The sequence below is a fragment of the Rhinopithecus bieti genome, unplaced genomic scaffold (genome assembly GCF_001698545.2).
Source record: "Rhinopithecus bieti isolate Rb0 unplaced genomic scaffold, ASM169854v2 scaffold_3878, whole genome shotgun sequence".
Taxonomy (NCBI): domain Eukaryota; kingdom Metazoa; phylum Chordata; class Mammalia; order Primates; family Cercopithecidae; genus Rhinopithecus; species Rhinopithecus bieti.
Genome location: NW_016805059.1, coordinates 4,010,492 through 4,027,591, shown reverse-complemented (window position 1 = coordinate 4,027,591; position 17,100 = coordinate 4,010,492). Strand labels below are relative to the sequence as shown.

The following is a 17,100-nucleotide window of genomic DNA, read 5'->3' as shown; positions in this document are numbered from 1 at the left end:
CTTCTGCACAGCAAAAGAAACTACCATCAGAGTGAACAGGCAACCTACAGAATGGGAGAAAATTTTTGCAATCTGCCCATCTGACAAAGGGATAATATCCAGAAACTACAAAGAACTCAAACAAATTTACAAGAAAAAAAACAAACAACCCCATCAAAAAGTGGGCAAAGGATATGAACAGACACTTCTCAAAAGAAGACATTTATGCAGCCAACAGACACGTGAAAAAATGCTCATCATCACTCGCCATCAGAGAAATGCAAATCAAAACCACAATGAGGTACCATCTCACACCAGTTAGAATGGCGATCATTAAAAAGTCAGGAAACAACAGGTGCTGGAGAGGATGTGGAGAAAAAGGAACACTTTTACACTGTTGGTGGGACTGTAAACTAGTTCAACCATTGTGGAAGACAGTGTGGCGATTCCGCAAGGGTCTAGGACTAGAAATACCATTTGATCCATCCATCCCATTACTGGGTATATACCCAAAGGATTATAAATCATGCTGCTATAAAGACACATGAGCATGTATGTTTATTGTGGCACTATTCACAATAGCAAAGACTTGGAACCAACCCAAATGTCCATCAATGACAGACTGGATTAAGAAAATGTGGCACATATACACCAAGGAATACTATGCAGCCATAAAAAATGATGAGTTCATGTCCTTTGTGGGGACATGGATGCATCTGGAAACTATCATTCTCAGCAAACTATCACAAGAACAGAAAACCAAACACCACATTTTCCCACTCATAGGTGGGAATTGAACAATGAGAACAGTGGGACACAGGAAGGGGAGCATCACACACCAGGGCCTGTTGTGGGGTGGGGGATTGGGGGAGGCATAGCATTAGGAGATACACCTAATGTAAATGACGAGTTAATGGGTGCAGCAAACCAACATGGCATATGTATACATATGTAACAATCCTGCACATTGTGCACATGCACCCTAGAACTTAAAGTATAATAAAAAATAAAAAAAATAAGTTTTAAGTCCATAAAGCTAAACAAATGAGGAAAGATATTAGTAGGTGAAATGAATGAGAAATATCAACAATTTCTGGAAGATGCAAGCAGATTGAAGAGCAGTTGCAGATGAGTGGGCCAAAGGAAATCAGAGATTAAAATCCACTCAGAATGTACAGCACCAAGAGTGGATCCCACTGAAAACTGTGAATTTGAGTGATAATGATGTGTCAATGTAGCTTCATCAAATGTAACAAATGCACCACTCTGGTGGGGATTTTGATAATGAGGGAAGCTGTGCATGTGTGTGGGCAGGGATATATAGGAAATCTCTGCACCTTCTCTCAATTTTGCTGTGGACCTAAAACCACTCTTTCAAAAGTCTTTTAAAATGCATTCAGAGGAGCATAAAGATACGTGAGGAGCAGAGTTGCTCTCAAGTCACCAAGGAGAGACTCAATACATGGCAAAAATTGCAGTGAGGTATTTGGTTAATAGGAAGAATATTTTAAATTCAGATTATTTAAACAGGAAGATGATTTATGTTGGTTTAAATACAGGGTACTCATGTCCCTCTTGCCCATTATTCTTCATTCTCAGCCAAAGAATGCCTTTGGTTCATACTTGGAGTTAGTAATATTGAAAGACCTTCTCTGGAGAATTGAAAGTCCCCTCCCAAAGAAAAGTGAACTCCATATACCGCCATTTGTATGTCATCCTGAAAAGTAGTCAACTTCCCGTGTGGTTCATTTGAAAGTGAAGTGTGCTAATCAAATTCCTCTAGCTCACTCAGATGTTCTAATGACTCTGACATTGCCTCACTTATATCTAAGAATCAACACTTATTTTCAGAAAACCTTCAGCATGAAAAAGAAAACTCAATATAGACAAAGAGAAAAAAAGAAAACAGTGGAAACAGATATTGAAAGGAACAAAATAAAATTTAAAACAATTCTAATTAATACCTTGGAGAGATATCAGGAGACAACATGTGCATAAAACAAGAGTTGAATATTATTTTAAAAGTCAAACATCAAATAAGAGCTTTTAGTAGTAAAAACAAATATATAATAGCTTCTCAATTTTCAATTAGAAAATAAAAAATTTTAGAAGATTAAAACTCAGGAAATATCTTCCCAAAATAAAACAACAAAAACTAAACCCACACACAAACAAGAAATGGAAAGTAGAAAATAAAATATAACTAACAAAGAATCCATCTAGGCGATCCAATACCTAATTGAATAGGATTCAGGAAAATGAAACAGGGCAAAACAACAAACCAAAACTAAAAAATGGGGAGGACATTTTCAATGAAATAATACAAGAAAATTAAAAGAAACGTCTTTTTATTAAAAGAGAACACTGAATACACAGTACAAAGAGAAACCCACATCAAAATATGTAATCATATTTTAAAGTATTACGGATGATAAGTATAACCTATAAATTTCTAGAGAGAAGGAAAAATTTACACAAAGTAAAAGAATCAGAATGGCAGCCAGGCGCGGTGGCTCATGCCTTTAATCCCAGCACTTTGGGAGGCCAAGGCGGGCAGATCATAAGGTCAGGAGTTCGAGACCAGTCTGGCCAATATGTTGAAACCCCATCTCTACTAAATGGTAGTGGGCGCCTGTAGTCCCAGCTACTCGGGAGGCTGAGGCAGGAGAATTGCTTGAACCCAGGAGGCAGGGGTTGCAGGGAGCCAAGATCACACTACTCCAGCCTGGGTGACAGAGCAAGACTCCGTCTCAAAAAAAAAGAATTAGAATGGCACCAGACTTCTTAATAGCAACACTGAGTTTCAGAGAATAACAGAGCAATACCTTCAAAATTCTAAAAGATACTTGCAACTTCTCTATTGCCCACTGCATATATTACATGAAAGAGTAGAATAAAGACATTTTCAGACATGCAAGGGCTCAGATAATTTACTTCTCTGGCACCTTTTCCTGCAAACCTATTGGAAAAGAAAGACATGGGATCTGGAAGTGCTGGCCTGACCTAGGAGAGCTATAAACCAAAGTTATGGGATCTCAGCCTTGCAATAGGTGTATTAACCCAAACTGTTCATGCTAGATGGAGAGGGCATAAAGAAGTAGGAACCAGGTCTTCATGAAAAAAGAGGGCTTGATAGAATATTTGATGAAAGGCAGTTAGAGGAAAAATTAGATGCAGATAACAAAGCTTATGGGATATTTACAAGGAATTAAGTGCATAGATATAGCCAATTGGGCAATCAAGAAAGAAACTCTGGGGGCTTGAGGAGTAGTGATAAAAGGAAATAAAATCATATAATATGATCTGACTATGAAGTAAACATGAATATATTCATATAATATAAACACTAATTACTGATTAAATGAAAAACAGTGATATGAATATAGAAAGAGTTGGAGTGTGAGAAAATAAGGATTTTGTACCTATATCTATTATAACAGGAAGTTAAAAGATAATGTTTAAAGTTGTAAATTATTACATACTTGTATTTACAGTATCAGAGAAAATCAGTTAATAGTGTCTGCGTCTGGAGGGTTTTAGCCTTGGGAGAGGTGAAGCAGTGGTTGCTGACTTTCATCTATACTTTATACACTATTTGATTTTTTTTAAATGTATATATTACTTTGATAATAAAAAAATCAAATTAAGAAAATATGCTTAGATCAAAATCTTTAATCTTTATGTATCTATTGAATACTTCTTTTCTGCCTAAACACACTCAATCCTAAGCAAAAAGAAGAAAGCCAGAGGCATCATATTACCTGACTTCAAGCAATACGATAAGGTTACAGTAATCAAAATAGCATGGTACTGGTATAAACGCAAACACACAGACTGATGGAACAGAATACAAAACTTAGAAATAGAATCACACACCTACAACCATTCAATCTTTGACAAAGCCAGCAAAAACCAGCAATGAGGAAAGCACTCCCTATTCAATAAATGGTGCTGGGACAACCAGCTAACCAGATGCAGAAGAATGAAACTAGATCTTTACCTTTTACCATATACAAAAATTGACTGAAGATGAATTGAAGATTTAAATATAAGACCTCAAGCATAGAAATCCTAGAAGAAAACTTTAAAAAGACCCTTCTTGAAACTGGCCCTGGCAAGAAATTTTTGGCTAAGTCCTCAAAAGCAATTGTAACAAAAAACAAAAATTGACAAATGGGATCTAATTAAGCTAAAGAGCTTCTGCACAATAAAAGAAATAATCAACAGAGTAAACAGACAACCTACAGAATGAGAGAAAATATTCACTAACTATGCATCTGGCAAAGGTCTAATATCCAGAATCTACAAGGAACTTAAATCAAAAAGCAAAAACCAAACAATCCTGTTAAAATAGGCAAAGGACATGAACAGACACTTTTCAAAGAAAGACATACAAGCAGCCAACAAACATAAAAATGGTCATGATCACTAATCATCAGAGAAATACAAATCAAAACATAATGAGACACCAGTCAAAATGGCTATTATTAAAAAGTCAAAAAACAACAGATGCTGGTGAGGTTGTGAAGAAAAGGGAGCATTAATACATTGTTGGGAATGTAAAATAGTTCAGCCACTTTGGAAAGCAGTTTGGCAATTTCTCTAAGAACTTACTACAAAGTACCATTGGACCCAGCAATCCTACTGCTGGGTATATTCCCAAAGGAAGGTAGATCATTATAGCAAAAAGATACATGCATTTATATGTTCATCACCATGCTATTCACAATAGCAAAAAAGATGGACTCAACTTAGGTGCCTGTTAATGGTGGATTGAATAAGGAAAATGTGATCTATGCAGCTATAAAAAGAATGAAATCATGTCTTTTGTAGAAACATGGATAGAGCTGGAGGCTATAATCCTAAACAAATTAACACAAAAGCAAAAAACCAAAATAGCTCATGTTCTCACTTACAAATGGAAGCTAAACGTTGAGCAAACATGGACATAAACACGGGAATAGTGGACACTGTGAACTGCTGAGGGGAGGGAAGGAGGGGGCATGGGTTGAAAAACTACCTATTGAATACTGTGCTCACTACATGGTGCAATACACCTATGTAACAAACCTCCACACGTATCTCCTGTATGTAAAATAAAATTTGAAAATAAAAAACTAAAAATAAATAAATAAAAATAAACTCTATGAGAGAACTGCATAAGTAATATGCAAATACTATGCCATTTTATACAAGAAATATGAGCATCCATGGATTTTATATGGGGAGTGGGAGGGACGTAGTGGAGAGTCCCACAACCAATACCCCATGGATACTGAGAGATGACTGTCACTTTAAGAGATTCTAATGCAAACATATTTTGAAGTCTTCTCCTTTCATTCAGCCCAACCTCTCCCCTTGGTCTCCATGACGTTATCTTTTTCTAGATCTTTCTATACCCTAAATATATTTTGCAGTTCCTATTTATCTGCTGAATCCTGAGGTGGTGATAAGTCACCACTCCTCAATTCTCATTTTACATATTCTCATTTTACACATTTTTCCTGGATGAATCTCAAATCTACATCTTGAGTGAAGACCCCTACCCTGAGCTACGGATTATTATTTTCAATTGCCTAAAGGGTATCTTCACTTTTGTCCTTGTATTGGTCCTTCCACCTCAAATACCCAGAATAAAAAATCATAATCTCCATCTATTCTTCTCCCTTCCTTTCCTAAGCAGAAATTTCAGAACCATTCTATCTCTTTTCTTGCTCAACAAATTCAATTGGTGGTCAGGTTCCTATGGATTCCATATTCAAATCAACATTTTAGTATGTACCTTCCTTCTGTCCCCACTGCACCATCCATGTAACAGACTTTTCATTGCTGCAGTCTAGCTCAGCTTGTTGGCCTAAGCTAGTTCTCTCTCTCTTGCAGTGCATCCATTATGAGATGTCTTTAGAAATAAAGATACGAATATCCGTTCAACTGCTTATAGTTGTATGTAGTTCACAGAATAATGTATAGTTTCCATTATGAGGCACCAAAAGTCTTTCAAAACTTGCCTGCTGCCTCTTTTATTACCCTACACTTACTTCTTTGGTGTGCTGTACTACTTGCTACTTCCAAACATACAAAACACTTTCACATATCCATGTCTTTCTTTGTGCCTTTGGCCCCAAATCCTTTTTATTCTCTTTTTCTCAGGGCATCAATAGACTGGGATTCCAATCCCAGCTTTGCTTTTCATGAATTGTGTATTTTGAAAAAGGTAATTAATATCCCATTCCATTTCCTGCATTGCCTGTAAAATTGCTTTCTCCCACAGTCATAATGAGCATTCAATGGAGAATACACTGAGTTTAGCATTGCTCCTGAAAATAACTGCTTGCCTTGAATATTTATTTATTTTGTAAATGTACATGCATATACTTTTAAGATTCATTCACATCATAAAATAAGCCCTGCAATCATTCACATTGGCTAGAATCATGTTCTACCATGTACTAGCTTCGGATTCTTGGCCAAACCACTTTACCTCTCTGAGTTCCCATTTCTTTATTTTATAAATCATGTCTATTACAAGAATTCAATTAGATAATGAATGTGAAGCAGGAGTTCCATAAATGGCAACTATTGTGATTATTAATGTGCCTTCTGCCATATATTTTACTAGGACTTGATTTTCTTTTTCTTGTCTTCTTTTTTCGAGACGAAGTCTCACTCTTGTTGCCCAGGCTGGAGTGCAGTGGTGGGATCTTGGCTCACTGCAATCTCCACCTTACAGGTTCAAGCGATTCTCCTGCCTCAGCCTCCCAGGTAGCTGGGATTACAGGCGCCAGCCACCTTGCCTGGCTAATTTTTGAACTTTTAGTAGAGGCAGGGTTTTGCCATGTTGGCCAGGCTGGTCTCAAACACCTGACCTCAAGTGATACACCTGCCTCAGCCTCCCAAAGTGCTGGGATTACAGGCGTGAGCCACTGCACCCAGCCAGGACTCAATTTTCAAGCTCCTTGAGAACAAGGGCTGTGACATTTGTCTTTGTGTCCCCAGCTTCGTGCTTGATAAATAGCTTTTTATATATTCATAAACATCAGGCAGAAATTAATGCTTATTTTATAATTTGTCATCAAATTTTCCACTGAATTTTCTTCTGTGTGGCTTAATATGAAAACTAAAAATTATTTAATACATTCATATTTAGTAGAATCATGACTAACACTATCTCCCTTTTCTATTTTGTGTTTTAATTTATTACTATTATTTTTTAAAATGCATCACTAATTAAAGGTTAAATTGCCCAAGTCTTGGAAACTGAAGGATATAATAGGAAATCTTTTCTTTTCAATTTTAGTTTTGTGGGTACATAGTAGGTATATACATTTATGGGTTACATGAGATATTTTGATACAGGCTTGCAATGTGTAATAATTACATCAGAGTAAGAAGGGGTATCCATCACCTCCAGCATTTATTCTTTGTGTTAGAAACAATCCAAATGTTTTAGTTATTTTTAGTTATACTCTTTTTGTTATTTTTAAATGTATAATTAAAGTTTTGACTGTAGTTACCTTTTTGTACCAGCAAATACTGGGTCTTATTCATTCATTCCAACTATATTTTGTACCCTTTAGCCATCCCCACTTCCCCTCAATCCTCCCCGACCCGTCCCAGCTTCTGGTAACCATCCTTCTACTCCCTATCTGCTTGAGTTCATTTGTTGTAATTTTTAGCTCCCACAAATAAGTGAGAATATGTGATGTTTGTATTTCACTTAACATAATGACTTCCAGTTCCATCCGTGTTGTTGCAAATGACTGGATCTCATTCTTCTTTTTTTCATGGCTTAATAATACTCCATTGTGTATATGTATCCCATTTTCTTTACCCATTCACCTGGATAAATGTACACTTAGGTTGCTTTCAAATCTTGGCTATTGTGAATATTACTGCAATAAATTGTCAATATAGTGATTTCTTTTTGGTGAGTATATACCTAGGATCAGGAATGCTGGATTGTATGGTAGCTCTATTTTTTTTTTTTTTTTTTTGAGGAAATGTTTTATATTTTAAAACAAAGGGCTGGAATTGGGATACTTTCCTCAATCAGACAAAATAGCAATACTTCAAAAGTAAAAAGCTGAAAGCTAAATGAGACTGTTTCCAAAATATTCACTAAAGGTGTAGCAGACTAGGGAAAATCCTCCTTTATTTCTTATTGCCTTAAATATCAAGAAAAGCACTAAAGGATAGAAGCCACACCGCACCAGGGGTTGTGAGTGAGTGTGGGGAGAGCCCAGGGAGGCAAGAGGTTTAAAATAATTCCTTGCCTTGGTGATGCTGGAGAGAGAAAGAGTGTGTAGGGGGTCGGCGGGGGGAGTGGGGGTCACCTGTATGTATCTTTCTGTGGCAATGTGTAGGGGTTCAACTTCTCTCTGTTCTTGCTTCTTTAAGCCTAGAATTAAATTCTTCATGGGAATGGGAGAGAGTCACTTTTTAATACTGGGACCAATTTAATATTGTAAACATAGAAACCATGACGCAAATAGGAAAAAGTTGAAAGAAATTAGATTTAATTGTTAATTAGGCTCCATTGAGTAAGAACACTGTAACAGAAAGTCCTTAACATCAGAAAATGCTTAGTTCCTAGAACATAGCAGACCTTTAATAATTCCTGAATTTGTAATCACTCAACTAGATTGGGATTTATCTGCAGTCATCCATGGAAGAGGAGAAAAAGTTTCATGCTTAAACAATTACTATAGAAACAACGTAGCAGGGAATATGTTTTAATATATTTAAACAACAAGTACCAATAACTATTATGCTAAAATATTATTTTAAAATTTATAATAGTTAATACAGGATAAAGTCTTAAACTTTTAAAATACTTTTGAAGTATATTAAAAAACTAAACAGTTTACAAAGAGCTAAACATTTAAATTTTTAGCGTTGGGAGGTTTTCCAGAGGATAATTAATCCAATATATCCAGTAAGATATTCCTGTTTAATCAGCTCTCATTGCTCAACCACATGCACACATTATAATTTTTTCATAAAACACAGAAGTAGTCTGGCATAGAAGCATACTGACACTCACTGTCTTTGGTATACTGTACCTGTGTTTTCCTTAAATAGGATGTCTGCTCTGCAGCTCTACAGTGGAAAGAGTGTGATTTAGAAGCAGAATACTTAAGTGCAAGTTCAAGTTTGATCCTCAAATTATCCTATGACCCTGAGCAAGCCACTGTATTTCTGTTGTCTTATCAGCAAATAAGAAAATGCCCACCTTAATATCCTCATGAGGTGCTTGCGAGGATTAAATAGAATACAGCATGGGCAAGGCCTTTTGGAAAAACACAAAAATGAAACATCTATCCAAAGCATACTAAAATGTTCAGTAAGAGAGCTAAGCCTCTCTTGGACCACAGGCTGCCTGACTGCTTCTCCAGAGACAAATAAAATGAACAGTTTCTTATATTTTCTTCCAGAAGCATTCCAAATATGCGGGTGTGCTTTTACTCAAACAGGCAATGCTAGATAAGCACTGTAATGGGTCTCGTTACTGCCTTCACTTAGTCACATATCCTAGAGCTCCATCCTCATTGGCACACAGAGTTATGCCTCTTTCTTTTGTAAAATCAGCTTCATGGTATTCTATTCCAGGGTTTTGCTAAATCTTTAAGCAGTCCCCACTCATGGATATTTTAGAATTCTTAAGAGTCTTTTGATGGCCGGGTGCAGTGGCTCATGCCTGTAACCCCAGCACTTTGGGAGGCCAAGATGGGTGGATCACTTGAGGTCAGGAGTTTGAGACCAGCCTGGCCAATATGGTGGAACCCCATCTCTACTAAAAATCAAAAATTAACCGTGCATGGTGGCAGGCAGCTGTAATCCCAGCTACTTGGGAGGCTGAGGCAGGAGAATTACTTGAACCCAGGAGACGGAGGCTGCAGTGAACTGAGATTGTGCCACTACACTCCAGCCTGGGCGACAGAGTAAGACTCCGTCTCAGAAAAGAAAAAAAAAAAAAAGCCTTTTGCTTCCACAAATTGTGATGCCATCACTATCTCTCTGTATAAGTCTAGTCTTTTGTAGCACTGATTTTTTTGAATATCAAGAAAACTAAAACAATATTATTCTTTCCTTTGTGAATTCTGTATAAGGCTGGCATATCTTAGACTCTAGGGGCACAGAGTTTTAATGTTAAATGTATGCTTTTAATAAGATCATTTCTATTAGATCAAAGAACTGCAACAAGACCTTGAAGACAGTGTTGTACTTTCACATGCAAGAATAAAAAATCAAAAAGCAAGGTATCCCTCAGTCTTCACCATTTTTAAAAAACAGTAACAACAGACACCTGCAGAGGGTTCTCTAGTTCATTAGGCATTTCACAAATATTATCCTTTTAGTGTCCCCCATTTAGTGTTTAATAGCATCACAAATTCATAAAATCTTAGAACTAGAAGGGACCTTAAAGTTTTGCTATTTTAATCACTTTTCCCAAATAGAAATAATTGCTAAGACTATTCTTAATATCAAAAAGAGTGGATCAAAGAGAATATCAACAAGTTGGATCAAAGGGATAACACATTTACAACTAAGCTTACGTAACAGGAAGTTATAGACAAAACAGCAATGTTGTCAGCAAGCAGGCAGAATAAATGGAGCCAATGGATCTGAACCCTGGACCAACCTGTAGGAGCTGGTGAGCTCGTAATCTAGAATTGCTTTTGTTGTTATCACACCACTTAGCGCATCAATCTGGAATGCTTCTTCTTGGTTGCCAGAGAGAATAGAATACTCAATCAGGCCATTCAAACCGCTGTCCAGGTCGGTAGCAAAAACCTGTGAGGAACCGACTGTTTCATTAGACAAGCTTTATTCTGCAATATGGGTTCAGTCTGTTTTTCAGAGACATGCATTAAGAAAGAATCACAACTTGTCAAACATATTTTAAAATCAATGATTAAATGAAATACCAACAAACAACTGAAGCTTACATTTAACTTTATGATAAACTGAGTGATGGAGAAATTCTTCATCCAGAGAATTTCCAAATAGCTCTCAGTAGACATGGTACGTGTTTTTGAGGTATAATTTTGTCCCTTCACCCAAGATTCAAATTTCAGGAAGAGAACGTCTGGGTGACTGAGAGAGGCGAGGCAGTTCACAACACCTTTGGCAGGGTGGGAGTGGGAGGCAGGTCAATATCTTGATGACAACCCCACCAGGACTGCATCAACAGAGGGTCAGACCCTCAAAGGAATTTTGTAGGGCTGTAACCAAAGGAGGGCATTGAGCAGTGTGGGAGCAAAAACCCGGAAGCAACCACCACACTTGGTATGAGCTCCAGAGCCTCCTCCGTTTCTAATTTTCTGAACAAGACGCAGCGGAATGGTAGTGCTAGCTTCCTGGGAACTCAATGATTGAAAAATGGAAAGAACACAGTTCATTCTATCTGTCCCTGACTCGGCCTTCTACAAGTCTGCCATAGTTTGAAGCACTGGTGGGTCAGGCTCTCTCTCATTCAGTGTACCTGGGCTTTATATGGGTCTTTGCCTTCACTTATTTCACACTGAACAATTTAGCTCCATCCCAGATAGCATGTGGGACAGAGAAGTGAAACGCTGCAGGGCCCCAGTGTGGGGATCCTCTTGTGACAAGGTGGCATTGGAGGCATCTGCCATCCCCACTGATCAGCCTCACTGGGCAGGGATGATAAAGACTGGAAAAGTGAATGTCCTCACTTTCTTCTGAAACATCTCAGTCATGGCTGAAACCAGGGTAAAGACACAGCACATCTGGAACAGGCTGGTGACTAGAGCAATCAGGCTGCTATAATACAAAATACATCTGCAGTCATAGCCTAGGGGATTCCAGATATCCTGGATGGGGTGTAGGGGTACAGAGCTAAAACTCCAAGGCAGCTGAGACTCTATTGGTCTTGTTTTCACCAACAGCAGGGATATGTGCATCAGAAACTGGAATTGAAGTAAAAGAAAGGCTTTTTTTTTTTTTTTTTTTTTTTTGAGACTGAGTTTTGCTCTTATTGCCCAGGCTGGGGTGCAGTGGCGCAATCTCAGCTCACTGCAACCTCTGCCTCCCAGGTTCAAGCAATTCTCCTGCCTCAGCCTCCCAAGTAGCTGGGACTACAGGTGCCCGCCACCACACCAGGCTAGTTTTTGTATTTTTAGTAGAGATGGCATTTCACCATGTTGGTCAGACTGGTCTCGAACTCCTGACCTCAGGTGATCCACCTGCCCCGGCCTCCCAAAGTGCTGGGATTACAGTTGTGAGCCACTGCGGGGTCTTTTTATATAATGAGCTCTTTACTGCACAGTAAAGAGCTGTTGCAGGTTTTGTCCAGAAAATATGCTAGCATGCCATGTAAACGCCTTACCCCACCTAGCCCAAAGAAAAAGCGGTGTAATAAGCATGAAGTGCTGACCACAGCTATGACATTCCAGAGGCCAAAAGGAATGGCCATCGCTGTGGTTAACTTTGCCTGGAAGTTGGATTTACACTGATTTCCTTCGCAGTCATAGGAGCTTGGAGAGCTCCTAATGCCCAGTTTCATGACTACAAAACTTCAATTCAGTAGTGAAGGGAAAACTGAAACAAACACTTGTCCTAAAGCAGGTGGAGAAAGTATCAAGGATGGGTGGGTTTTACAGCATGAAACTGCCCTGTGAATGGATGCTTCTCCAGGACTTGGGACCTTTTCCTGAGATGGGGCTAGTCCTGAAAGCAGATCCATCCACATGCCTGTTCATCCTTGAAGATTTAGTGTAAATATCATTATTCTGTGAAATCTTACACTTTTCCTCCAGGAGGAGGCTGTGTCTCCTCTCTTCACTCATTACACGAAATGCATACTTCTATTGTATTAATAAATGCATATTTCTAGTGCTCAACAGTGCTCCCAGAGAAAGCAGATGTCAGTAACTGAGCACTGAATAAATAAAGAGGAAGAGACAGTGCAAGAATATCAGATTTTCTTTAACCTAAGGTTTCACCCCATCTATAAAATGTACATGCCCTGGAAAGACTGTTGGACCACAGGGCTTAGAAATTTTGATGTACATTGATTTGTAATAATTCTCTCTCTCTCTCTCTCTCTCTCTCTCTCTCATTCTCTCTCATTCTCTCTCTCTCTCTCTCATTCTCTCTCTCTCTCTCACACACACACACACACACACACACACACACAAATATGTTTCTGTTACCTGTATGACACGAGCATTGTAGAATTCGCCTTCAGACACTGATGCTTGGTAAACACTTTGTTCAAAGCATGGTGAATTATCATTCTCATCCTGTATCAAGACTGCTACTTTGCAATAGGCTCTATGCCCGCTACTTTCAGCTAAAACGATGAGTTGTACCTCATTTCTGACTTCAAAATCAAGAAACTTGGGTTCTTTCACAGTGAGTTGTCCTATTTTATTACCAAGGAGGAAAAAAAAAAAGAAAATGATGTTGTAGTTATTCTTTTATTTTATTTTTTTATTTATTTTTGAGACAGAGTCTCTCACTGTCACCCAGGATGGAGTGCAGTGGCAAGATCTCAGCTCACTGCAACCTCTGCCTCCTGGGTTCAAGTGATTCTCCTGCCTCAGCCTCCCAAATAGTTGGAGTTACAGGCACCCGCCACCACGCCCAGCTAATTTTTTGTATTTTTAGTAGAAACAGGGTTTCACCATGTTGGCCAGTCTGGTCTCAAACTCCTGACCTCGTGATTCACCCGCCTTGGCCTCTGAAAGTGCTCAGATTACAGGCATGAGCCATAGCAGCTGGCCATAGTTATTCTTAAAATGACCTAAAGCATCTTTGCCTCATGTGCTCACAGCTCACCTGTCCCGCAAAAGCCTCCCATTGGTGGGCCTCCTTTCCCCACCAACCAGGGTCATTGTGAAAAGATTTGGGATCTTGCAGATGTTTGCAGGTTCAAATATGTAGAGGGAAAGAAACCAGGAAATACCAAGACCTGGGAGCTATCTCTCTCCATATTTCCCCCCTGGCCATGTCTGGTAAGTCTGTCTTGCAAATATATCTTCACTCCAGTCTCACTACTGCTGCCCTCCTTCAAGCCACCAGCACTTCCCACCTTGTCCCCTGCATTAGCCACAAAACTGGTCTCTCCCCAATCCAGTTTTCATTCTGAATTTAATAAAAAAAGACACTGTCATTGTTCTGCATGAAACCCTTCCATGATCATAATCTGCATCTGCTCCTTGAATACTTATTAAAGAGTCATCATGCATACGGTTCCATCAGCCTGGAATGGCTCCCACAGCTATCCTTCCTCAGGGATTTTTCCACATCACCATCCCTGTACCATCAGCTTCCCAAAAGTCTCCTACAAAGCCTCTGCATTTTCCAGCAGCTGCATCATCACTTTGTTCACCTTCACCTGTCTTTGTCCTATTACTCCTCTTGTTTATAAGCTCTATACACCATCTCGTACGCACCGTCATCTCTCCAATGTCTAGCTCAGGGTCTGGCCTCCAGAAGGCACACAGTAATACTTTTATGCCCTCATATAAAAGGCAGATCCAGGTTAGGGAAGCAGATTTTTGAGGGTGATGCCATGCTCTAGTTTCCCCCACCCCTGGCAAATTAAGAAACTTAGTCCTTTAACATAATTTCCTTGTCTAGTTTTTACTGTTTTTTCCTTGACTTTACAACAAAATTTCCGACTCAATGTATTATTTTTATTTACTTGGCTTTCACTGTCAGTAAGTCCATCAGATAGAGAATTGCTGAATGAACACTAATTTGGAGTTAGAGAAACCTGAAACCAGGCATAAATCCCAGGCCTAGAAATTTAATTTAGGTTAATTACCTGGCTCCACCACCTCCTAACTTTGTGACCTGGATAAGTTATGTGGTTGATGTAAAGCTGAGTCTCCTTTTCTGTAAAATGGGATGTTAACAATGATTTCGCAGAGTGGCTGTGAGGAGCAAGTGACATAATGCATATTTGGAATGTCTCTTTGTAGTAACAGGTAGATTCCATGATGTACTACCCATGTTTGTCTGCGCCTCATCATCACATATGGATTTAATATCTCTGTGAACTCTGAATTTAGAAAAAGAACATTTAACAGCCATAAACTACTGCAAGTTCGATCCTCTGGTGGAAGAATCTGTACTGTTTCCAGAACTATGGCCTGGGAGCTGCAGTTTTTAATTGCTCTATCTGAATCAGCTTCCCCAGATAACATAGTCCAAGAAGCTTTAGGTCATCTGGTACCTACTTGAATTCTAGTGGGAGGCATATCCTGTTCAGATATTCTATCTTTGTTATTGGGTGCTTTGGGGGAGATTTTGTAGTCTATATTCTGTTAGGAATAAAACCAATATATTATATATTAACTCACTATACTACCAAATTTAAAATTTCGTAAACTCAGTATCATTTTTTTGACATCAAATTTAGTTGCCAGTTTAGTACTAGAACCAAATTACTTCACAAACCACAGTCTGTCATGACCAACACCCCTGGCGGAAAATTTAGAGTAGCTCTAACTTTGGGCAGCTGGGGAATAATAAAGATGCCTTTGATATGCTGGTGATGAAACTAGGCGGGCTTCAGAAACCTCCCTGAAACAAAGGCAAATTTCCACACCCCAAAATGTTACCGGAGCCCGAGTCTCAGGTGGGTCCACAGCTCTCACCCAGATCTCTTGTCTCCACCAAACAGAGCACTTGCCTGGCTATCATGTTCTGTTACTGTTTGTAAAGGAAAACTAGAATAGAAATGCAACACTAAATTGCCCATGTCACTGAGGAGAAAGTGTGCCAATTATAGTGCAGATCAAAGTAGATTTTTAATAAAAGGCTTGTGTTTAGGCTTTGATAATTGGAATTTTACACTTGGAATGGATCGACGGTTCTAATGCTTTCCTTGCATGGTTTTTATTTTTGGGGTAATAACTGGCATATGCTGTGAAAGTCGTGCAAGTAGAAAAGACAATAACCAGTCTGTGGAATGATTCAAGGCTGGCTCACCTACTAGATTCACATTTTTCCTTGGATAATACATGTGTAGTTTTTGCAAAGGCATCAAGCATGTACTGTCATCAGTGAGAAGAAAGTACTACTGGGCTCTGTCTAATGGTATAAGCGGAAACTAACACCTTCCTTAGAGTAAGAAGCCTCACAAATGCTAACTTCATGTTCTTGCTTATATGTTGATGTGCCACTTATGTAATAACTTAAGAAAAAAATTGTAGTAACATTTTTCTTCTAATACATACATTGTATACGTTGTATAGCTTTTGGCAGAGTTACGAAATACACATCCAAATGAGATTAAGATTCATCAAATGCTACATGCTTGATAACATCATCAGGTTATTTCCATCAACTATATACTGTGTACATGCATTTGTGCAAACCAAAGCAGAATGTGATATTTATGTTATTCAGTAGCTTTCAAACCCTCTCCTACTTAAACAATGTCTTTGAAACATTGAAAGTTTGATCAGTTTTGTTTTGCGCCACTCTAATAAATACTAAAACGAATGCTACCATCTGTTATTTACATACAAAACCTTAGTCAAGCTCTAAAATTGCTGCTGGTTTAGACAGTGAGAAATACATGTTTTTACGTTAAAGTGGCATGAAGTTTAAATACAGAGGCAATTTGGTTTGTGACTATGGAACAGAGGGTAAACTGGCACAAATTGACAGAAAACACAGTTCTCATCAGAGATCTGTCTAATGACAACTTATTAAACTAATTACTAATAAAATGGTTTTCTCACACTTTTATTCTTGTTACTATAATCTTAGAGATAAATATTATTGATTTATTATACGTATTAGTCTCACATTTTAAGTGGTGTATGTTTAAAATACATACATTCAGAAAATCTATACAATTAGATACAATTTTAATGGTAATTTGTCAAAGGTAGCATAAAAGATGCATTTAATATCATAATTAAAGTTTTAAAAAAGCTTTCTTGATCTAAAATTGACACTCTAACATCACAATTAAAAGAACTAGAGAGGCAAGAGCAAACACATTCAAAAGCTAGCAGAAGGCAAGAAATAACTAAGATCAGAGCAGAACTGAAGGAGATAGAGACACAAAAAACCCTCCAAAAAATCAGTGAATCCAGGAGTTGGTTTTTTGAAAAGATCAACAAAATTGACAGACCA

General features: G+C 38.3%; 1 protein-coding gene across 1 annotated transcript in view; it reads right to left on the bottom strand.

Annotated features, from left to right (window-relative positions):
* The window catches only part of DCHS2 (dachsous cadherin-related 2), a 169,550-nt gene that overhangs the window by 15,817 nt on the left and 136,633 nt on the right, over nucleotides 1–17,100 (bottom strand). Inside the window, 2 exon segments of the mRNA XM_017871086.1 lie at nucleotides 10,622–10,773; nucleotides 13,155–13,366. Of these exon segments, the coding sequence (XP_017726575.1) occupies nucleotides 10,622–10,773; nucleotides 13,155–13,366 (364 nt within the window).